The sequence below is a fragment of the Rattus norvegicus genome, chromosome 4 (genome assembly GCF_021556685.1).
Source record: "Rattus norvegicus strain SHRSP/BbbUtx chromosome 4, alternate assembly SHRSP_T2T, whole genome shotgun sequence".
In the NCBI taxonomy this organism is placed as follows: domain Eukaryota; kingdom Metazoa; phylum Chordata; class Mammalia; order Rodentia; family Muridae; genus Rattus; species Rattus norvegicus.
The window spans coordinates 121501998-121525729 of record NC_141537.1 but is presented as its reverse complement, the minus strand read 5'-3'; the positions used below and the strand labels follow the sequence as shown (position 1 = coordinate 121525729).

At 50.3% G+C, this 23732-nt stretch overlaps 1 protein-coding gene across 3 annotated transcripts; it reads left to right on the top strand.

The window, feature by feature from the left end:
• The first annotated feature begins 677 nt into the window (after positions 1 to 677).
• Positions 678 to 23454, top strand: Rab43 (RAB43, member RAS oncogene family). Of its 3 annotated transcripts, none has more exons than XM_087658805.1 (3): positions 678 to 1097; positions 17672 to 17855; positions 18885 to 20266. In XM_087658805.1, the coding sequence occupies exons 1-3, from the start codon at positions 900 to 902 to the stop codon at positions 18983 to 18985; spliced, it is 483 nt and encodes a 160-aa protein (XP_087514931.1). In that variant the 5' UTR covers positions 678 to 899; the 3' UTR covers positions 18986 to 20266. The 3 variants fall into 3 exon arrangements, with proteins under 3 accessions (XP_087514931.1, NP_001019502.1, XP_087514932.1); NM_001024331.2 differs by having other exon boundaries at positions 791 to 1097; positions 19569 to 20266; XM_087658806.1 differs by having other exon boundaries at positions 809 to 1083; positions 19569 to 23454.
• The last annotated feature ends 278 nt before the right edge of the window (positions 23455 to 23732 follow it).

Sequence of the window (23732 nt, the reverse complement as noted above, 5' to 3'; positions counted from 1 at the left end):
GTGGACGTGGGCACCGTTGAGGAGGGCTGGAGGTTAGGGAATGTTGAACTGGCAATAAAGAGTTGTTGACCTAATAGGGGCCACATCTTGCTATGGGGCGCAGCAGACTGAGGCGGAGTTGAGAAGGGACGGAGAGCTGAGCTGAGAGGCGTTAGGGAGGAGTTAGCTCGAGGGCTCTGAAAAGGTGCGGGTGGATTTCCGTCTTGGATGCAGTGCCTTAGGCGAGGTCCAAGCTAAGACGTGCTCTGGAGGATTAGGGCGGGGCGAGAGGTGTTAAGGGCGGGGTCAGAACCAAATAGAGGATCTAGGCAGTTCTGACAGCGGATCAGCATCAGGCTTAAGTCCAGGTTAGTGAAGTGCTGAGAAGTGAGAGAGATCAGGGTGGTGTCGAGGGAAGGGTCGGAGGCTTTGGCTATGGTGGGGTGCGGGCGGTGCTCGGCGAAGGGTCGGGGTGGTGAGAAGTCTAGAAAGGGTTTCTGGGGGAAGTCCGGACTATAGTGACAGGATAGGAGGCGTTGGTACGGGAGGGGGCAACTGGGCGGTCCTGGGGGCGGGACCCAGACGCGGAGTGGCGGGAGATGGGCGGTACTGGGGATCAGGGAGGCTCGCCCCGCCCTGAAGGCGGCGCAAGAGCGGGCCTGAGGTAGCCCTGGGCCGGCGCGGCACCGACGGCTGGCAGAAAGCTCTGCGGAGGGCCGGGCAGTGCGCTCCCAGGCGGAGCCGAGTCCGCGGGGCTCCGGAGCGGGGCGGGGCCGTCGATCGGTCCGCCGCGCAGCTCGTTCAGGTGCTGCGGCCGCTCCACGTAGCCCGGCGCGGAGCGGGCTAGAACACAGGGACCTCGGCCCGCGGCTGTCGTAAGCCCAAGACGGGCCCTTGGGTCCCAGGACTCCCGTGGAGCTATGGCGGGCCCTGGCCCGGGAGACCAGGACGAACACTACGATTTCCTGTTCAAGCTGGTGTTAGTGGGCGACGCGAGCGTGGGCAAGACGTGCGTGGTGCAGCGCTTCAAGACCGGCGCCTTCTCCGCGCGTCAGGGCAGCACCATCGGTGTCGACTTCACCATGAAGACGCTGGAGATCCAGGGCAAGCGGGTCAAGGTGGGAGGCGGCGCGGCCCGCTGCTTTGCTCCCGGCGGGCGGTTCGTGGCCAATCCTTCAGCTTCCCCTTCTTTCGGAACGGGTTTGGGCCTTGATGTCCGCTCTGGGTTCAGGTCTGAAAGCACCGCCGTGGGCTCTGGGAATGGTGACAGTGGGCCAGTGCGTGGAGGAGGAAGCCCGCACCTCACTCCCGCCCCCCGCGCTCACAGCGTGGGGACTCCGAAACAACTTGCGGTGGAAGGCAACCTGCGGGCCGTTCTGTGAGCGCCACGCATGCCGGGAGAGACCCTTCCCTGCGCGGCCCTCTGGGGAGCACTCAGCCAAATAACGACATCCCCGTGACCGGGAGGGACCAGGAAGTAGTGGCTGCTAGGACCGGAGGTCCAAAAGTTTTTGTCAGAATTTCCTCCCTGACCACGCCTCCCCGCAGTCTCTTTTATGGACCTGGTGGTGGAACTTGACTCCAGAAGGGCCAGCCAGCACAGGGTGGGGGTGGGGGGCCTCCCCGACTAAGGGTTGATAGAAACCGAAAACTTCATCACAGATACCGGAAGGTGGGGGAGAGAACCAAACTTTGGCAATGACCCCAGCAGAAACAGCAGGATGTGGTTGCCACAATGTCCTGGCAATGATTTGATAAATAATATTTGTGATGAATGAAATCAAGTTTCTTAACCTAGGTGTCTGTCCTCCCTAAAACGGTAGCATCCTGGACAGGACACAGCATTGTTCTTGAGCACAGAGGCCCTCAGTAACTTTCCTGATTCTCACCCTACAGAAATCCTTTGCCGCTTTTCATGGTTTCAGGTTCACAAGGATCTTCAAGACAGCTTTAAAGAGAACTGGGTGGGGGCTGTCCTGTGTTTTCAGGAAGTGAAGCCTGGGGATGGGAGCCTCTTCACCCTGTTGCTGTTGTGGCTCTCTGCTCATTTGGGTGGCAGTAGGCCTGTTCTCTGTTGTCCTTGGCTGGGATACTTAGCTCTTTGTTTCTATAAAGTTGGGATAATTTCTGGGTGTTGCCTCTCTCTCCTGTCCCATCGTGTAGAAAAAAAAAGGCAAGTCAACAGTCATTTTTATGGCCACTGTGCCTCTAGAGATTTGCTTGCAAGGCTTTAAACGGCCTTTTGGGTTTCAGTATATTTTGGTTTCCATGAGGTGGAAAAGGGCCAAGTGCAGGCAGGCAGGCAGGTTGAGTTGTTCTGGACCGTCCCTTTGGAGCAGGTGGCCAGAGAAGGGCTGTCATGGGTGGAGTATGTCCATGGTCAAGTTGGTGCTTTCTGATAATGCCAGGAGCGAACAGTTCAACGTGCAGTGTGAAAACAGAAGCATATGGAGGACGGGTCCCCTTTGGGAGCTGTTGGCCTGTGCTGACTGGTCAGGGAGGGGGCAGTATTCCTGTTTACCTGTGGAGATAACCTGTCACCCAGTGCAACCCTGGATGGACTGTGCACTTGAGCTCAGGTTATGCAATATACTACCAGGCAGTTTGTTATTTCTTTTCCTTACGGTCACTCCAGCTTTTCCTCTTAGGAGGCAGCCTCGAGGGCCTGGGAGTAGCAGAGCTGTGTCAGTGTGGTAATACCTCAGAGCTGTGTTGCCTGTCCTTTCTATAAGCTATTGTGAGTCAGCTGTCTAATGGTGTGTTCTACAGACTGGAGCCCATTGTTACTGATAATTATTCTTTTTGTGGTGCCGTGGGTTGAACTTGGGACTCTTTGCATAAGCTCTGCCAGTAAGCCTGTCTCCCACCTCTTCTAGGCTTTGTAAGAGTTTGAGGAACCCTAGAGACAGGCCAGCTGCTGCTGTAGGTCTGCTGAGGTTGGAGGTTCCCAGGAGTGAGTTGGGAAGGCCGAGAAGACAGAGGTTCTTCCCCATCAGTCAGAGCAAAACCATCTTATTCACTTCTGTGTTCAGTTGTCAGAGCAAAACTATCTTATCCACTTCTGTGTTTCAGTCTTACTTGTTTGTTTAGAGAGTTCTGCTATAGTGGAAAGTTGAAAATAACACATTCAATCAAGTTCTTTTTTTTTTTTTTTTCTATAGTTACTTCCCGTTACAATCACTGTGGTTCATTCTACTTGAAGAGATGGGTCTTCTGTCTCTGCAACCCTATTTTCTAACCTCTATAGCCTGCTTCTTTAAATATCCCTAGATTGGATGACCTTTGCATCTGTTTCCCCTTGTCATACTGTGTCCCCTAGATCCCTGTGTGACTGATATTTTATTGTTCAGGTCCTAGCATGAATACTGCTTTCCCAGAGTCCTCCCCTGCCCTCTCGGGTGTCTTTTCCCTATCTATCGTCTATGTGCTTATAGCACTCACCTGGATTGTTTGTCTCTTCCTGTTGAAGATAAGCCCCTTAAAGACCCAGATCCCTTTGGGCAGCGTCAGACACATATGTTCTTTATATGCTTGCTTACTGGTTAATATTTACAGAGGGAGCGGAAGCCAAGGAAAGTGAAGTAACTGGTTTACCCGAGGTCTCCTACAAGTCAGGGACAAAATCAGGATTTGAACTCTGGAATTGGCTGGCTTCTGGGTAGAGTGCTTACTTTCTGATTCCCTCTGAGCCCGGAAAGGCCGCTCCAAAGTTCTGGAGGCTGATGACGTGGATGAAGTACTTCACTCACTGAGCAGAGTGTGCTCTGGGGCCGCTTTGCTTTGTCTTTCTTCTCTTCCCCTCTGTTTTGTTTGTTTTAAAGACAGAGCTTAATGTAGTTTAGGCTGGCCTCAAACTCACTATGTAGCCGAGGATACCCTTGAACTTGTGGTCCTTTTTCTGGCCTCTACTTCCCAAATTCTGGGGCTTCAGACAGCTATCACTACAACCAGTTTTTATACTGGTATACATATAAATATTTTCGATAAGAGCTGGCACCAGAATATTTCGGGGTGTTTATCAGCTAGTAGGAGCACTGAGATAGCCCCGTTTGGGCTGGTCAGATGACTCAGCTACTAAAAATCCCTGGCTGCCCAAACCCAGGGTCGCAGGTGAGAACAGACTCCTGAAAGCTGACTCCTGACCACCACACATGTGCCATGGCATGTGTGTACCATGGTGCATGCATGCACGTGTGAAGCACATCATATACAGACACAAAAATAGCCCACTCAGGTCTCACAAGCTGTTGTGCACAGCCTTTTTAACGGTCATTTGAGGAGTCTCCAGGATTTGCTTTAGGTCTGAGGGTGGATGCAGCACATGAATCTGAATGCCGTTTATTGGAGAGTCTGAAGGTGTGGATCTTCTTTCTGTCTTTACGGTGGGAGTTCTTTCTGGTAGCCTCAGGCCTCTTCATCTCTGAAATGGGACTGGTGACCACTCACCTACTTGTGAAGGGTGTTGAAGAACTGGACATGTTTGAAAACACTTAAAATTCTCCTGGCTTTTTTTCAGTTATATTTTAAAATTTATTATTATTATTGTTGTTGTGTGTATGTGCACACACGTGCATACACTTGTGCAACAGCAGATTTGTGGTGGTCATAGGCTAACCTGCGCAAGTCCCTTCTCCTTCCACAATGTGGGTCCTTTGGAGGGAACCCAGGTTACCAGGCTTGACAGCAAGCTCCTTTATTCACTGAGCCATTTGTCACCCTTTCCTAGCTTTTTTTTTTTTAAATAGATGATCTAATCATATGGTTCAAAGTACAAAACCTCAAAGACTTAAAGAGACACACAGGGAAGTTTCTCCTACTCCTTTGTCCCCTCAAGCTACCCCAAACCCAATAAGCAAAAAAGTTAGTACTACCCATCTCCTTTTTATTCCCCAAGTATATTGTAAATAAAGCCAAATTTTATGATGCAAACAAGAAAAAGATTTGCTTTTTTGTTGCTTCTGTCGCCATTTTCTCTCTGGATGAGCAGGGCTGGTCAGCTTGCTTCTCTACCTCACCGCACTGCCCGCTGCACCGCCCCTAGGAAAGCCCAGCTTTAAGCCCTGAGTGCATGCCTACTGCGTCTCACTTCCTTCACGTGGACACAGTCTGTTATGTAAACTTGGCTGTGGGAGGACAGGGAACCTGCTCAGGAGTTCGTCCCTTTACATGGCTCCATCAGGCCTCCTGGCCACTTGGTGGAGACACCGGCACCCCTCCTCATGGAATGGGTGCCTTAGGACCTTCCAGCTCATTGTCCTTGATTCAGGCTGTTTTGGGCCTCTTAAGTGCTCTTTGTTTTCCTAGCTCCTCCTGTCACTTCCCAAGCAGGGATAGGGAAGGTTTAGAAAGAAACATGCGTGTGTGTGTGTGTGTGTGTGTGTGTGTGTGTGTGTGTGTGTGTGTGTCTGTCTGTCTGTCTGTGTCTGTGTGTCTGTCTGTGTCTGTGTGTATCGTGTGTATCAGTGTTGGTGATGGAATCCAGGGACCCATGCACTCTAGACAAGTGCTCTCCTACTGAGCTGCACTCCCAACCCAGAATTTCTTTTCTTTTTCTTTTTTTATTGCCTTCCCAGTTTTTCCAGTCCAGGATCTAGTTTTGTGTCTGTGCATTTCCTATTCAGATAAAATCAATTTGACTTTTCGGTTCTGCTCAGAAATAGCAAAAGGACTGTTAGATAAGAGACGTTCTAGGTCACGGTGATTTTAAGAAGAAATCTGTTCTTGATACCAATGGCCACCATCCTCACTGTAAACTAAACTAAACCTTGTCTCCTGAGGATTCTTACTGTCCTCAGGCAGTGCTCATGTGGAGAAAGGGGGTGGAGGGGGGGGAGAGAGAGAGAGAGAGAGAGAGAGAGAGAGAGAGAGAGAGAGAGAGCTCAAGCGACAGAGGTGGGTGGGCAGAAACAAGCTAAGCCCCTAGTTAGCTCTTACAGACTTTGCCCTAGTGGATTGTCAGCAGAATGGGAAGTGATGCTAAGAGAGGAAGTATCTCAGGGAGTCAGGAAGGGTGGCCGCTCAGCTTATTTGTTATTGGCCTGCCCCACTCTGTCCCCCTCCCTTTTTTTTTTTTTTGATTAAAGTCTTACTCTGTAGCCCAGAATGACCTTGAAGTTGCCTCCTCCTCTCCGGTGCTGGTATATTGGGTGCTAGCTACCTCATATGGCTCCTTCAAGGTTTCTTTGGGCACTTGGTGTGTAAAGGTCAGCAGCAGGAGGAGCAGTGCTTGTGTGTGTGCGCCTTACCCTCCTCTGAACGAGTTCCATCTGAACGTTGCCGCCGCCCCTGGGGGTGGGGGGGGTGTCTCCATTGTACAAGGGAGGAGAGGTCGCCTGGATGTGGAAGTCTAGAACGGGAACCTAGCCTTTCAGCTCCTAATCAGGAGCTTTCTGTCCTTGAACTGTTAGACCCTCCACCCCCAGCAGTAAGCACACAGAGCAGCCAGTGAGGGAGGCAGGGATCAGTATAGAATCTGGTTGGGGGCTGCTGAGGTAGCTCAGTGGGTAAAAGTGCCAGGCTGACAACCCGAGTTCAGTCCCTGGGACCCACATAGTAGGAGAGAGTCAACTCCTGAAAGTTGGCCTCTGACCTCCATACTGGCTGTGTGGTACACCTGTGCTCCCCTCTCCCAAATCAGTGGTATTTAAAAATTAAAAAAAATAAATCTGGTTATCACAGATCATTTGCATTGGACATTTTGATGAGCAGTATTGTTTCAGCATTGTCATACCAGGTACTTATTATAAACAAATGCTCGTTCAGTCGAATTGGGCAGTGTTGAAAATGGCCACCGTGAATAAGGGAAAACGTGTCTTGGAGACTAATGTTTGAATACAAAATGCTTTATTCACGTTGCAATAGAAACCAACCAAATCCTTCTAGATAAGGAACCTGTAGCCTGCTGTGAGTTCATGAGGAAGGACCTTTTGTCGTTAATAGCTTCTTAAATCCCATGTAATATTGTCTTTGTTGTCATCGGAAGAGGCCGGGTCTCCTTATGTAACCCTGGCTGACCTGTACTTGCTGTACGGCCCAGGGTAGCTTTGCATTTTGGACAGCCCTCCTGCTTCACGACCTGGGATTGTGAGCTTGCCCGCCCCTGGTCTCTTCTACCCTGCATTGTGTCACCTTGTTTTGAGACCTTCCCTTCCTGGATGGGAAAGGGGGAGCCAGTCCTCAGTGTGGTGTTGGATACTTGGTCCTTCCATTTACAGTACTGGAGATTGAGCCCAGGATCCTGCACATGCCAGGCAGTGTGCTTTACCACTGAGCTATACTTTTGGCCCCCTATTTTCTTTTCTTTTAATTTAGTTTTTGTTATGTAGCTGACCTCAGTGTTGTGTGATCCTCCTGTCTCAGCCTTCCTGTGCTGATGTGAGCTACCGTGTTGGCATCAGGCTTCATTTTGGACCAGAATTAACTAAGGACACAAAGGCAGGCCCTAGTGGCCCAGGCGGGCACTGCCTGCAGTCATCAGATCTACCCCTGAAGACCTGCCGAAAGAGAAAGAACAGGGTTTCAAAAAAGACTCTGGATGTAGCGTTGTGGCCGATTGAACATTCAGAACTACCAATTCAAGGAGACCACTCTGAAAGGAGCAGCACTCATGAAAACACTTAAGTTATCCTCTGTGATGTCAAAAATTCAGTCATGTTGCTAACCATTAGTCACACCTGTATATGCTTTTGCTTTCTGTCTGTCTGTGTCCCCCCCCCCCCCCCCGTGTGTGTGTGTGTGTGTGTGTGTGTGTGTGTGTGTGTGTGTGTGTGTGTGTATTCTATGTAGACTAGAGGTCAGCCTGCTTCTGCCTAAAGAATGCTAGGATTGAAGACTTGTACCACCACATCCAGCTTTATTTTGAGACAGGATCTATGGTAACTGGCTTGGCCTGGTACTCCTGGGCTCAAGGGATTGTCCTGCTTCAGCCCCTAGGTAGCTGGGATTAAAGGCAGCTAGTTTAACATTCCGTATTTGGGATGGTATCACTGATCATGAACACATGTAAAAGCTTAAGGACGGATGCTTATCAGGTCTGATTGCACAAGCCTGTAATATCAGCTACGCATAAGCCTCAGGCAAGAGGGTTGTAAGTTCAAAGCCTGCCTCAAAAAGCAGCCAGCAGGAGTCTGTGAGATGGCTCAGTGGTTAGAGGTGTTTGCCACCATGCCTAATGACCTAAGTTTGATCTTATGATGGGAGGAAAGATCTCACTCCCAAAAGTTATCTCTTGACCTTTCCTGTACACAAAAATAAATAAAATGGGGCTGGAGAGATGGCTTAGTGGTTAAGAGCACTGTCTGCTCTTCCATAGTTCCTGAGTTCCCAGCAACCACATGGTAGCTCACAACCATCTATAATGGGATCCGATGCCCTTTTCTAGTGTGACTGAAGACAGCAACAGTGTGTTTATGTATAATAAATTAATCTATAAAAAGTAAATAAATAAAATGTAATAAAAATAAAACAAGAAACTAAACAACCCACCCAACAAATAAAGCCAGCTCTAGGGGTTCTTGCTCATTGCTACAGTGTTTACTTGCTCAGTACACAATGCCCTGTGTTCCATTCCCAGCACGGGGACAGCCAGGTGGTTCACTTTAGGTTCGAGGGCAGCCCCAGACCCCCAAGACAATTCTGACATTGGTGGGCAGTGACAGGCATTTACTAAATGTGTCTCATCCCTTTTTCCTTTATTTTTATTTATTTTTTGAGATAGAGTTTCTCTATTATGTAATTATGGCTGCCTTAGAATTTGCTGTGTAGACCAGGCTGGCCTTGAACTCACAGAGATCCATCTACCTCTGCCTCCTGAGTGCTGGAATTAAAGGCATGTTCCACCATACTTGGCTCTTTTTTTTTTTTGGTTCTTTTTTTCGGAGCTGGGGACCGAACCCAGGGCCTTGCGCTTCCTAGGCAAGCGCTCTACCACTGAGCTAAATCCCCAGCCCCTACTTGGCTCTTTTTACATTTGAAATATTTATTTTGTTTTATGTATAAATGTTGACCTGCCTGTGTGTGTACCATGTGCATGTGTCTGGTGTCTGCAGAAGCCAGAAGCAGGTATGGTATTCCTGGAACTGGAATTATAGACAGTTAGGAGCAGCCATGTGGGTGCTGGGAATTGAACCGGGTCCTCTGAAAGAACAGCCAGTGTTCTTAACCCTGGGCCACTCCGGCCTGTTTTAATTTTTGAAGTAGCAACTCTTTAAGGGGACTAAGCAAATCTTGACTTGAGAGACCAGTTTGGCCTCCAGCCCACAGGCATGGGTTAGCTTTTTATCACTGTAACAGAAAACCTAAAAATCAGTCAGTCAGAGGAAGGATGGCTTACTTTAGGTGACATTTTCAGAGACTCTTATGTGTTTTCCTTGGCTGCTTTGGGCTGGTAACTCAAGTGCATCATGGGAGCATGTAACTAAGGAAGACTTGAGAAAGAGAAAGAGCTTAAGTTCACGCCCTCAGGGGTGGAGAGATGGCTCAACCATTAAGAGCACTGGCTGCTCTTCCAGAGGACTTAGGTTCAGTTCCCAGCACTCACATGGCAGCTCACAGCTGTAAGTCCTAGTCCATGGAATCTGACATCCTCATATAGACATGCAGGCAAAACGTCAGTGTGTGTGTGTGTGTGTGTGTGTGTGTGTGTGTGTGTGTGTGTGTATCATGTTCCCAGTGATCCATCTTCCTTCCCCAGGTTCTACTTTCTAAAGTTCTACCGCCTACCATTAGTGCCACGGGCTGGTCAGACTGTAACAGCAAAGGGAGGTCAGTCCCTGTGGGCAGTTTGCTGTCTATGAGGATGTGGTGTGATCCCTGAAAGAATTCTTGTCTTTGCACACCAGTTAACTGCTTTGTTGCCATTGTTGTGGCTGAGGAGTGTAGAAGCTGGGTGAGTTTTGGTGCTGGGGACAAACACAAGGCCTAATGTAAGCTCTTCGGCCAGCTCCCACATTACCTTTTGAAAGCTTAACTTTGCAGTGATTGAGCATAGAGCCCTGTGCATGCTGCGCAAGTTGTCTACGTCTGACCCGAATTCCTAGCACAATATTTTATAAAGTTAAAAGTACTCTTTGTATAGTTTCAATGAAAAACTGATTCCCCCCACTTAGGTATACTAATGACCAAAAAGGAAAAAAAATTAGGATTGTCAGAATAAGCATCAGTTTGGTAACTATGACTTGTTAATATCTGCTATATTTGTATTTAAGTGAAATACGTAGAAAAAGTTGTAGGAAGTACACAAAAGTTTCTGTGAAATACATAGAAAAAATCATACAAAAATAATTCTATTACTGAAGCGCCAGGGTAAACTCGTAACTCTGTAGTTCTGACTGCTTCTTGGCTTTTGGGATGGCCTACTTTTTAGTCTGTGCTTGGCCTGTTCAGGGCCCAGGGTTCTACTCTGAAGGGAAAGAAATCTTTCCAAGGTTTCAGGCTCTTGATGGAGCAGTAGGTGGGTTGAAGTAAGAGCTATGGGGAAGCTATGTGGGACCTAGCCAGTGTTCTGTGGATTCCTTGTTGACTAGAGGCTTGGGTTTCAGCTCTGAATCAGGACAATAATCCTCCCATGACTGGCTCGTGGTTTGTCCATGGTTCTATAAGTACCTGCCTGCCTCCTCTCAGACAGTGGTCCAGGTCCTGAAGAGGGCAGCTCTACCTATTGGGAATGCTGGTCCTCATGGTGCCTATCTGAACTGGGCCAGGCACCTGGGAGCGATCCTGTGCTCTATGCTCTCCTCTTGGTGCTATGTCCCCATGACTGGTTGTAGGTGGGTGGTCCAGGTTTCCAGGAAGGGAAGAGGGGTGTTGGGAGCAGTCAACCCACTGTGAGCAACTAAGGCAGGACTTGGTTGCCAAAGGTACAGCAGAGGTGGTCCATTTTCTTCAGGCCTCATCTCAGACAGCACCCGGTACTTATTAATGCTGTCACCGTGGTGGCTGAGACTCTGAGCCAGGCAGTGGACACACCTGGTGCAAACAGGGCCACAGCAGGGCAGAGTGTTAATAGCGACGATAGCTACTACAGTGCGGAGCCCTGTGGTGTTGTAGCTGCTGCGGACACACAGGGATGTATGTTGCATGCTTGGGCAAGCCCAGAGGAAGCAGCAGTCCACCGTGTCCAGGGTTATGGAGACAGGAGGGTTGAGGGAGGCATTAGAAAATGGCGGAGTGTTCATTCCTACATGGGAGACAAAAGGGGTTTCAGATGTCATGGAGGTATGCATGCCAGACCATAGAAACACGCTAAAGGTGTGGGTACACTTGAGAATGGGGGATGAGGCCATGGATTGCTCCCAGGCCAGCTCGATCCTTCTGGCATTGTGTCCACTGTGTTCTGAGGGTAGCAGGAAACAAAGTGATCAGCTTTCTCTGGGAGGCCTGGGAGACTGCCGTGCACTGCTTTGATATGGGGGAGGACAGAGGACCCAAGGTCGAACAGAGATCCCAAGCTCGTGTCACTTTCTTATTACCAAGGTGGCAGGGCCCAGGGAGGGTGTCGAGGGGGGCGTGAGTTGAGCCTGTAATGTGTGCATTAGACTGAGGATGTCCTGGGAGACAGGACACAACTAGGGGTAGAGCAGCTTGTTTAGCATGTACAAAGTCTTAGCTTAATTCCCTAGCCCCTATTTTAAAACAAACTGCCTTATTGGTAATAGAGAGAGCTTGAGTTTAGAGACTTAACTGTGGAGACTCGGAGGGCCAATGAGGGCAGAACTCATGGCCTCTACTTTAAGAATGCCACTCTTGTTACAAAAGGCTCTTCTGATAGGCATGGTCACACGAGGAACTGAAAGCCCCTCCTACTGGGTGTTGTTCTGGTTCTGAGGTGCCCATCTGAACTGGGCCAGATGCCCGGGAGAGATCCTGTGTTCCAGGCTCTGGTGCTGTGACCCTGTGGCTAGTAGTAGGTGGGTGGTCTGAGCTTCCAGGAAGGGAAGAAGGGGGAAACTGAGGCAGGACCTGTTTGCCAAAGGCAAAATGTCATGGGCATTCAGGCAAGGGTTTGATTCTTGTGGGAGATGTAACTCACTGAGGAGATTTACTGAAAAAACCGTCTATGTGCTGTGGGAGACTTGCACGTAGTGAGGGGCATGGGCTGCAGGCTCAGGATACCATTGCCACAACCTCTCCTGTGACACTGAAGATGGCAGGAGTAATCTTGTAGCTGGACATGCTGCCATGGTTCTGTCCCCTGCACCAAATAAAACTAGGATTGATGGCACATGCCCGTAATCCTGAGACTCAGCGAAGATGGGGACAGAAGGATCAGGAGTTCAGGGTCACTTTTGGCTACATAGAGGGTTTGAGGCCAGCTTGGATATGAGATCTTGTCTCAAAAAAAAAAAAAAAGAAAGAAAGAAAGAAAAAGAAAAGAAAAGATTGATCCTGGGGTGACAGCTCTAGGCACTCTGCTGAGTTCTGCTTGTCTGGATATGAGGCATCATGGACCTGACCTCTCAGTATGGCTGTGAGATGAGGTAACACTGTCTAGTGTGCTGAGGAAACCTGCAGAAGGCTGACATAGCTGCCCCTAGTCACATGGTCACATGTTCTTTGTGTTGCTACAAATTCCCATGGAGAGCCACATTACTGCAAGGGACTTAAGTACTTCCTAATGCCTTGACCAAACCATGTTGAGGGATTGGGAGGAATTCTGTATGCAGAGGCTGTCCATATCCCTCTGACATTGACTCCTTTCAACCTCTTTTTGTTTGCCTTGCCAGTGTCCTCAGGACAATGTGTTCTTCTGACCTTTCTTCTCCTCGCTTGTTCTTTGTCAGATCAAGACTTGCCTCTGAGCACAGGTTAGAGTTAAGCGCTGTTAAATATAGCCGACCAACCATCAATGATAATGGCAGGTCCTTACTGTAAGCACCCTTTTATAATGTGTATTCTTCCTTTAAATAAGTTAAGATTTGGGGGCTGTCTTAGTTAGGATTTCTATTGCTGTGAAGAGACATGAGCACAGCATCTCTTACAAAAGACAACATTGAATTGGGGCTGGCTTACAGTTTCAGAGGTTAAGTCCATTATTGTCATAGTGGGAAGCATGACAGCATACAGGCCACATGGTGCTGGAGAAGGAGCTGAGAGTTCTATATCTTGATCCACAGGCAGTAGAAGGAGACTGTGTGTTACACTGGGTGTAGCTTGAGCATAGGAGACCTCAGATCCCAGCCCTACAGTGACCACACACACACTCCAACAAGGCCACTCCCTATGGGCCAGGCATTCAAACACATGAGCGTATGGAGGCCAAACCTATTCAAACCACCATGGGGGCCAACATGAGTTGATAGCTATTAAACTTTCCTTGGTACCCTGTCTGCCTTTGAGCAGAGGATTATCAGCCAAGTAGCTGGCTCTGATTGGACTCATGGATTTCTTGAAGAAGCCATACAGCAGCCATGGCTGCTGACTGCCCAAGCAGACCTCCAACTCCAAAGTCATCACCCCTATCTTGACTGTTCAAACAGCTTGCACTAGGCTTTTGCCATCACAAGCTTGGTGAACTCTAGCAGCCATTTCCCCACAGGACAGAAGTGGGGAACCCTCCACTGGTGGCTCAGCAGAAGACCTGTGATTGAGGCACGCATGGTCCTTGGCTTGTTTGAAGGAGCACACTGTGATGGTGCGGATATTCTGGGCACGGCACCTTTCTGGCCATGTAGGAAGTCAGTTCCGTTCACTTTACACTCAGCTACAGGACACTCCCTTGTACTGAACCTGGGGTTGCAGCATTAGGTCAAATGCAAGGCTTCTCCTGAAGGTGCTTTTCTTGCCTTCTTTTGGCCATTATTATTACTAGATGGCGGCATGAAGAGGGGAGGGCAGAACCCAAAGCTATGGCAGCAGTGACAGCATGAGCAGTAAGAGGGTGGCTAAAGAGTTCCCGAGACGGCAGACAAAACCTTCCGAGAGCCAAAGGAGAAGAGACATAGAAAGCTTTGAATGAGATGAGATTGGGATGAGAAACTGTTAGCTTCAGCTGCTTGAAGAGTTCCAAGGAGCTGCCAGGTCTTTCTTTTTTAAAAGATTTATTTATTTATTATATGTGAGCACACTGTAGCTATCTTCAGACACACCAGAAGAGGGCAGCAGATCCCATCACAGATGGTTGTGAGCCACATATGGTTGCTGGGATTTGAGCTCAGAACCTCTGGAAGAGCAGTCAGTGCTCATAACCACTGAGCCATCTCCCCAGCCTGAGCTGCCAGGGGTTCTAGACACATTAAGCCTTCGAGCTGTGACACCAACCACTGCAGGAGCTAAGGCTCCCAATACTGAGGTTCATTAAGGAGTGCAAAGCAAGCTGTGGGAGACAAGGGTTACAGTGGCTGCCAACTAAAACCCAGAGCAGTGAGCCTCTAGCCTCAGGACCTGGAGACACAAGCCTTTGGCGACTGAAGTTGGAGCAACAGGTCACTAGCTTGAGCTGTGAGGCTGCAGTGCCAGCCCCAGGGGAGCGTTCATCACCTACTCACTTCTTTTTCCAAAGCAGGAGGCCAGACAGCAGGTTGAACCTGCCCACCTACTGCACTTCCCTTTGTCAAAAGTACTCTTGCCTTTTGACAGCTAGTATAACACACTGGGTTCTGCTGCACCCAAGCTCTTCCCTGTGGGACAGAGCACAGCAGAGGAGGCCGGCTGGAGGAGGAGCCCTCAGACGCTACCTCCTGGTTTGACTCACGTCCCAAGACATCATAAAAAATAGCTCAGGAACTTGTATTTGGGTCAGCCTGACCATCTCAGTTTTTGCCCTGAGAACTGACTTTTCCAAGGTTCTCTTCTAAGGCGAAGAAGGCTGGAACTTTCCACAGTCTGCTTGCTCAGGGCAGGCTCCCTTTCCATCGGGTGGGCGGGACAGGACACAGGTCTTGGAACTGAACTTCCAGCAGTGTTTTTAACCTAATAAACAGGCTTGATTTACTGCAGCCATGTGACTTACTCAGTGGGACTGAGCCATGAATCCCTGGAAAGCAACTTGCAGCCCCTGTGTGCATGTGTGTGTGTGTGTGCGCGCGCGCGCGCTGCTGTGGCTGATGTTCCTGGCTTAGCTCCTGAAGTCATTCTGATGGATACTTGGTAAATAGATAATGCTTTCTATGGCATGAGTTGTTAGGGAGACAGGAACATGAAGGGAAGAGGAGTTCCTTCTGTTTTAGGGCTGGAGCATGAGTGTCAGGGAGAGCTACCCCAGGGTGGTAAGGGGTGGGTAGAAGAGTGTAATACTAAGGTAGGACCAACGATACAGGTAACATAGCTTCATCTGGGGCTTATGGAGACTTGTGGGCCAGCATTGGCTGAGAGTCATTAAGGGTGGAACTTGAAAGTGATTAGGAGCCCCACCCCCATGGAGGAGGATGATTCCCAGTCTTTCCATTACAGGGCCAACGAAGAGATTGAGCCTCACTCGCCCAACCTTACTTAGTGGCAGTGGAGAGGCAAGTTTTTTTCTTTTTTTAAAATGAGCATTTGTGTTCTGGGAGTCCATTTTTGTCCTTACTGGGACTCAGAAGTGCTCTGGCCCTACAGTTGCTCATGGGTACAACTCTAGATATCAGCAGCCTGGAGAATTTCTCCTAAAGGTTAAGTGCAGGCTGAGAAGGCTCGGCTGGGAAGGATTGAGAAGCAGGTGCGGCAGGTGAGAGGGTGCAGAACCAAGCCCCGCCGGCCTCCATGTGGCGATAGGGACTGGGGTGGTGTCAGTTTGATAGGTATTCTTGGCAGTTTGAGGCTGATCTTGGCAGTGAAAAGGGTTCTCAGCTTTCATAACACTCAAATTGATCAGCAGTTAGCTGTCAGAAACTGTGGCTTTGAGCCTGATCACAGGTCAGGCTCCTGGGACAGACACAGTATCCATCCTCCCATTTTTATTGGCATTGGACCCCTTCTCATGCTAGGCACTGTGCTAGGGGCTGAGAATAGAAAACCAGATAGACATAGGCCTGTCTTTAGAGGACTCATGTGAAGGGTGGGGCTGAGAGAGAGAGAGTGAGAGAGAGAGAGAGAGAGAGAGAGAGAGAGAGAGAGAGAGAGAGAGAGAATGTGTGTCTGTGTGTGTGTCTGTATGTCTGTGTGTCTGTCAGTGTGTGTGTCTGACTGTGTGTGTGTGTGTCTATGTCTGTGGTGAGTCTGTGTGTGTCTATCAATGTGTGTGTGTGTCTGTGTGTGTCTGTCAGTGTGTGATGTGTCTCGTGTGTGTGTGTGTGTGTGTCTGTGTGTGTGTATGTGTATGTATGTATGTGTCTGTGTGTGTCTGTTAATGTGTGTGTGTGTGTGTCTGTCAGTGTGTGATGTGTCTGTGTCCATGTGTGTGTGTGTGTATGTGTATGTATGAATGTGTTTGTATGTGTGTGTGTGTCTGTCAGTGTGTATTTGTCTGTGCGTGTCCATGTGTGTGTCTACGTCAGACTGTAAAGTACAGCGAAGGGTATTTACTTGGGTCTGAGCTGGAACTACAACTCAGTGGTAGAGTACTTGCTTGCATGTGCATGATCCTGAGTTCCCCAATCCTGTCCAAAAGGAAAGAAAAAGAAACTGGGGTGAGGGAGTAGATGGGGCTATTCCGTGGAGGTGTTGACTGAGCGTTTATTACAATGAAAAAGGAAGTGACCATCTAGGACAAAAGCCTTACTGCTGTGACCCAGGAACTCAGGAAGAAGCATAGATTTTATTATTTTGTTTTCTGTTTTCTGTGGTCTCCCCCACTCCCATAGTTTGACTATGATCCACTATAATTTATTGTGTTTCTTCAGCTTGGGATTTGTCGGTCTCCTTAGTCATTTGTTCTTTAGCTATCCCTGGCAGGGATCATCACATGCACACACTCTCTCCATTGCCCGTCCAGCAGGGTGCCTACCGTAGGGCTCTGGCATTTGTTAAGTGAAGAAGTAAATGGTGGAGAAAGGCCCTTCACCCTGTGCTTTGGCCAGGGTGGATCAGCACGCACCCACTGCCCAGTCAGCTTCCTCACCACCGACAGTAGAATCATCAGGCCCTACTGTACGGTCAGGACCCAGTGAGCTTGCAGGAGAAAAGACCCAGATGCATAGCCTCAGTGCAGCCTTGGAACCAGTTCCTCACCTCCAGCCTCTGGCGGTCAGCATCTGTAGCTGTAATCAGGGTTAAGGGAGAGTCCATGGAGGACGCAGGTCAGAATTGCCTGGCCTTGAGGGACCCTAGAGTTTCAAGGCAGGCTCCCTGTCCCCCAACCCATTCGCTTTCCTTCTTCATATTGGATCTCTGAGTTGCTTTCTTTCCCTTTATTTTTTTTTTTAATTTGTCTGCACATCCAGAGGCAGAAGAGAGAGTTGGGTATCCTCCCATCACTTCCCATCTACTTCTTTTGTGGCATGGGTCTTTTCCCTGAACCCGGAGCTTACGTTTTCTAGACTAGGCTAGAAGCCAGCAAGCTTTAGTGACTCTGGGCTCACTTAGAGCTGAGGTTCTGGCTGTGTGTGGGAGGTCTGGTTTGTACATGAGAGCTGGGGCCTGAGCTCTGCTCTGTGGGATTGCACAGTTATGGCTCTGAACCCTCTGAGCCATCTCTCTAGTCTGGGTCACTGTCTAAGGCTGGCAGGATTGTCGCCGTGAGCCATCTTTAGGCTCGTGAACACACTGTTCTGGGCATGGGTCTGTGGGGCTGCCCTTCCTGTCCCTTTGACACATGTCGTTGGGTCAACCCCTTCAGCTCCAGATTTGGGACACAGCCGGCCAGGAGCGGTTCCGGACCATCACCCAGAGCTACTACCGAAGTGCCAATGGGGCTATCCTCGCGTACGACATCAGCAAGAGGAGCACCTTCTTGTCGGTGCCTCACTGGATTGAGGATGTGAGGAAGTACGCGGGCTCCAACATCGTGCAGCTGCTGATCGGTGAGCTAGGGATGGTGGCTGAAGGGGTCTGGGGCAAGCCCTATCTCTGCCTTTGCCTTTTTTCTTTTCCAGTACAGGGTAAGCCTGCCTAGAGAGGGGCTAAGCTCGAACAGGAAAGGAGCTGCAAGTTGAACAGGGAGCTTTCAAGCCCTCATCCCCCTTGTCAGTTTCAAAGTTGAGATCGGAAGGCGTGAAGGGTGCTGGAGTTGGCTCTGCTGTCCCTGCTCCAGATCATCTGGCTGTAAGGCGTGGTGTGTCTGCAGACAGCGCAAAGGCAGCTTCTCAGTGCTCAGAGGAAGCCATGTGGCTGGTTGGCTGCTCAGAGGTTGAGGTCACTTCGCTAGTGCACGAGAGGCTACAGGTTCTATCCCCAGCAGTGCAGAGGGGAAAAAGCAATAAAAAGAAATCAAGATGCCACAGAGTAGGAGCTTTGTTTATCTGGATTTTACAATTGCATTTAGAGTGTAGCCTGAGCATGCAGGCTGTACTGCAGTGCATGTAGAATCAGAGGACGACTTGCTGGAGTCAGTTCTCCCCTTTTGGCTAAGTGGGTCCTGGGAACTGAAACCAGATCACTTGACTTGGCAACAGTGCCTGTACCTGCTGAGCCATTTTGTTGGCCTAGAATAAGAGTTTTAAACATTTAAAAAAAAAATCTCTCAGTCTGCCTGCCTGCCTACTCACGTCTATCTGTCTGTCTTGTCATCTATCTGGTGTATGTATGTGGGCATACACATGCCAAAGCACATGTGCGGAGGCCAAAGGACAACTTACAGTCTGTTTTCCACTGTGTAGGTACTGGGGATTGGATCGGGTTACTTAGCTTAACAGCCAGCACCACAACTTACTGAGCCATCTTGCCAGTCGAAAGTAAGAGTTTAAAAATGAAGGCAGTCTGACTTGGTGGTTACACTTGTCTTAGCTCTCAAGAGGCTGAGAGGAAGGAGGGTTGTTCTAGTCAACAATTTTGAGTTTAACCTAGGCAACCTATGAGAACTCTTAATTAATTAATCTATTTATTTATTTTAGGTGTTTTCAAGACAAGGCTTCTCTGTGTAACGTCAGATGTCCTGGAACTTGCTCAGTTGACCAGGTTGGCCTCAAACTCAGAGACCCACCTGCCTCTTTAATCCTCCTTGAGTGCTGGGATTAAAGGTGCTTGCCACCCCAGCCTGGCTGAGAACTGGGTGTGGTGGTACTCTCCTTTAATCCTAGCATTCAGGAGGCAGAAGCAAGCAGATATCTCTTGAGTTCAAGGCCAGACAGAGTCTACAGAGGGTGTGCTAATCAGCCATACCTATACCTGTGTCAAAAAATAAATTTAAAAAAGATTAAAGTAGTGGCTGGAGAGAGGGCTCAGTGGTTTTGAGCGCTCACTCCCTTACGTCCTGAGTTCCCCCGACAGCACCTACATTTTGGCGCAAACCATTTATAACTCCACTTAAGGGGATATGATATTTCTTCTGGTCTTTGTGGCTGCCAGACACACATGTGGTTCATGGACATACACTCAGGCAAAACGTCCATGCATAACATTCTTCGAAAGGTTAAACTAAAAAGGACTATTGTAAGTCAGTCTCCACACCTAGCAGTGTTACCCTGGAGCTGGTGGAGGGGCACTCCTGGGGACTTTTTGTGTGGCTTTGCTGGGTAGGACTGTATAGGTCTGGTTCCTGTGGGTCCTACCATGCTTTACTTGGCCTTTCTCCACAGGGAACAAGTCAGACCTTGCTGATCTCCGGGAGGTCCCGCTGGCGGAGGCGCAGAGCCTGGCTGAGCACTATGACATCCTCTGTGCCATCGAGACCTCTGCCAAGGACTCCAGCAATGTGGAGGAGGCCTTCACCAGAGTGGCCACTGAACTCATCATGAGGCATGGAGGCCCCATGTTCAGTGAGAAGAACACTGACCACATTCAGCTGGACAGCAAGGACATTGCGGAGAGCTGGGGCTGTGGATGCTGACTGGGGGGGCAGGGCAGGCCGGCTAAGACCTCCCCTCCTCCTTTGTCTGCAGCCTGTCAAGACCCACCCCTCAGAGTCAGCCCTCCAGGGCACTGGCTTCTCTAGAGGGATTCTGCACCCCTAGCCTGGATGCTGGGTAGGAAGGGAAATGCAGGGAGTGTATCCTGTGCAGAAGGCTATTGGCCCAGGGCCGAATGTGGACCATCCCACAAGCCAGCATCTGCTGCCTCCGTGTTTGTCACATTCCAGGGCTAGCCTGAGCCTTCCAGCAGACTGTGGTGGGAAATGGGCTGGCTGCGGGGCCCAGCCCTGCGTGCTGGTTTTGACCTTCTCCTGCCTTGACTGCCGCAGGCTGCTGCTCTCCAGGGATGTGGCTGGTACCCCAGGTTCTTTCTTCCAGGTCATTCTCCTGCCTCTTACCAAAGCATAAAAAGCACATCAATTAGACCAACAGACTGGTGCCGAGCCTTGTCCCGGGGAAGCCTGAGGCGTCTCTGTCCTCACTGCCAGCTTGGAGCTCTTGGCTCCCTGGGCCTGACTCGTTGCCTTACCAAGACCTCTCAGAGGTTTCTGCTTTCCTGTGTAGCATCTCATTTTCACCGACCCAATTGTAGGGTCATGGCCAAGGGCCAACTGGGAACTGTCCGTGGGCTTAAGGCCCAAAATGTTGCCAGTCAGGTTGCAAAAGCATCTAATCTTTCAGTGTGGTTGAGGGGTGAGATAGGAAAGTGAGGATTTAAGGAAAAGGAGCGGCTTGCAAGGGGCAGCTCGTGGGTAGAGCACGTGCCAGGCCCGGAGTTCAGTCCTCAGCACCAAAACCATACAACAGCAGCCTCTGCTGTGTCCCTGAGGTTGAGGGCCCTGTGGGCGCCAGCCTTGCCCCATGTGGAGAAGCTGTCTCTGCCACTGTCCAGAGCTTTTAGTTCCCTGTGGTCCTGGTCTGGGTTACAGTTTCAAAGCAAAACAGATGAGTGCCCACTGGCCTGAGACCCGGCCATCTTGGACCTCACTGGTTCTCTGCCTGCCTTATCGGGTGCTTCCTGCTGGGGTCAGGAGGAGTTGTTCCCTACATCTCCCTTCCCACTGGCATCCTACCCTTGCCTCCCACCTCAAGCATTTTGGCCTGTCAGCACCTTCCTTAGAGAGATCTGGCTACAGGGCTAGGAGCAGGGCTTTGCAACAGCTACATTGCAACCCAGGGAGATGGACCTGGGGTAACTAGATAGATGGGCTATACTCCTGGGCCCTTTTGAGGTAGGAGGCAGCCTGCGGATGAGCCGAGCCTGGCTCTGATGGGATAGAAGGTGGCCTGCGTGAGCCAGGGCCTGCTCTGAGTGCTCAGGGGGGCTCACTGTGGCTGTACTAGGCTGGGGCTGCATGGCTTCAAGGGCTGGAGGCCATGAAGCCCATAAGTCATGATCCTTTTGATGGGAGGCAATAACCTTTCCACAGAGGTCACCTATCAGAAAACAGCTGACTGCCTGCCTTTCCTGGGCTTGATGCAGTTGAGAGGGTCCTACTTGCTGGTTTCATTGGCGTAAACTCCTGCTGGGGAGAGCTGGTTCCTTCCCTGACCCCTGCACTGCAGAGCCTGGCCCACCCATGGGTGGAGAATGCCCTACACTGAGTGGGCTCTTTGCACTGCACATGGTCTTCGGAGCCGTGTGGCATCTGTGTTCTGTGAGTAGATCCTGTGGGGTTGATGTTTCCAGAGCCGATCAGGAAGGCAGCCCTGGCTTCTTACAGCCCTGCTCTTTTGCTGGGTGGTGAGGAGTTTGCCAGGCATTTGGTCCATGTCTGGTGTTCAAATGGAAGTCCCATTTTTAGGATGTGTGTGTCTGTCTAAGTATAGACGGACCCTGCCATAGCTACCCACTACTACCCAGCAAGCCTTGCTCTTTACCAGTGCTGAGCCCAGCAGGACACTAGGGTTCTTTTGTACTTAGGGCCTAGAGGAGGGATGCCAGAGGCCTCCTGCTCTAAACAGAGCTCTACCCAGAATTCACAAGACGGCAACCGATAGTGATGGGGCTCACTTACCCCCCCACCCCCGGGCCATGAGCCTACTTCCCAGCCTCCAAGGCCTGGAGGCCATGAAGCCCATAAGGTGATGTGTCTTAACTCATGAGTCATGACCTCTTTAGGGGGTTCAGATGACCTTATCACAGGGGTCACCTATCAGAAAACACAGAAACTTACATTATGATTCATAACTAGCAAATTACAGTTAAGTAGGTACGAAAATCATCTTATGGTTAGGGGTCACCACACCATGAGGACTGTATGAAGTGGGGGCACTAGGGAAGTTGAGGAGGAGGCTGTAGGCCTACCCTGGAATGGAACGAAACTCAGCAAGCCCTTCTTCACCCGTGGCCCCTTGGCTCACCTGGAGACCAGGAAGATTCTTTCTCCATTCACAGGAGTAAACCTTACTTCCCTTTTACAGCCGCTGGGTGCAGAGTGTGGAGGAGGCCCTGCTCTGTACCCTTATGTAGGAGCTGCCCTGCTTTAAGAGTTTAGCCCAAACAGCAGTCTCCTTGAGCCCTGCACTCCCCCACCCCTGCCCTGTAACCACCCTGTTGTCTCACATTCTGGGTTCCAGTTCCACTGCCAGGTGCAGGTCTGGAAGGCCAGGCCCAGGGCCCTCAGCCACTGGATGACCATGGCCTCCACAACCTGCCCACCTCTCTGCTCACCGTCACGTCTGGGGCTAACGTGACCTCCCTCTTCCAGATCTCTCAGCCAACCTGCCTTCTTATAGCACAGAATCCCACACGTGACCCAAAGCACCATCTTTGAGGGGCTGTACAGCCCCTCCCCAGCTACAGGCCTTACCCCCCAGTATCCTGGCAAGGATCAGTTCCTCCCTTGACCCCTGATTCTGTGGCCTGGGAGGGCCCTGAGTTCTGGACTGAAGCTGGCTTCTATGGAGAAGCTGCAGCCGTCCCTTTTTACGGTAGTGCCAAGCCTCTGGCCCTCTGCTGAGGCACCTGCCCCACCAAAGTGCTCAGAGAGACCTTTGGGCCTTTGTCAGAAGGTGCCCAGGGCTTGAGGACTAGAAAATAAGCAAGAAACAAAGCCAGCTGCTTCCCATCCCCTGGGCAGACTTGGCTGGCTGCCAGCAGCAGCCCAGGGCCTCTGAGGCAAGGCAACAGGAGTTTAATCTCTTCCCTTTGAACAGTTACTGAACAGCAGGCGCGGGTGGAGGTTGATGCTGTTGGTGAGGAAGTTCCCACAGAAGGGCTGGTAGGGCCAGGGGGCGCAGCAGTTGTAGAGGTCTTGCCCACTAAAGGTACTAGAGGAGGGGCTTCATGTCTCTTTGGGTGGAAGTCTGTTTCCAAGGACACAGACCCCAGCTGGAGGGGATCTACTGGAAGCCCCTGGTTCACATTGAATAGATTATCCTATCCCAGGATACTGCCAGCAGTGGGCCTCTAGCCAAACTCACCCCTGCAGGGCCTGGGCAGGGGCAGAATTGCCAGCCCAAGGATGCCAGGCACATTGTGAAAATTTTCACATTACCTATTTATGAATATGTAAGTCTTTCTATAAAATCTATTTTTGGAACATGAAAAGTTGCCTTTCTGGATATGTCAGAGCCAGTGTACAATTCAACCATTAAACATTTCTGTACTGACTCTGTGCTCAAGCTTGGTCCTATTACCTCCGGGCGTAGAGCCTGTCTAGTGGTCTTACCTGCAATGCCTTGTGGAGTCTCTAGACTGGGTTTCAGCATGGGTGGTGGGTGCATCTCACTGCCCAGCCTGGTCTGGAGAAAGGATCCTGACTAACCTTTCCTCTGGTTCTGGCCCCTCTGAAGGAGAAGCAGTTGGAGATAGGGCCACATCTCTGCCAAGGGCAACAGTGACTCTGTTCTGGACCCCACAGATGGGGTCATGTCAGGGAGGGTTCC

Coding starts and splice junctions, on each gene's coding strand:
- Rab43 (NM_001024331.2), top strand. CDS start 900: ATGGCGGGCCCTGGCCCGGGAGACCAGGACGAACACTACGATTTCCTG. Junction 1,098..17,671: donor TCCAGGGCAAGCGGGTCAAG/GTGGGAGGCGGC, acceptor CAACCCCTTCAG/CTCCAGATTTGGGACACAGC. Junction 17,856..19,568: donor CATCGTGCAGCTGCTGATCG/GTGAGCTAGGGA, acceptor CTTTCTCCACAG/GGAACAAGTCAGACCTTGCT.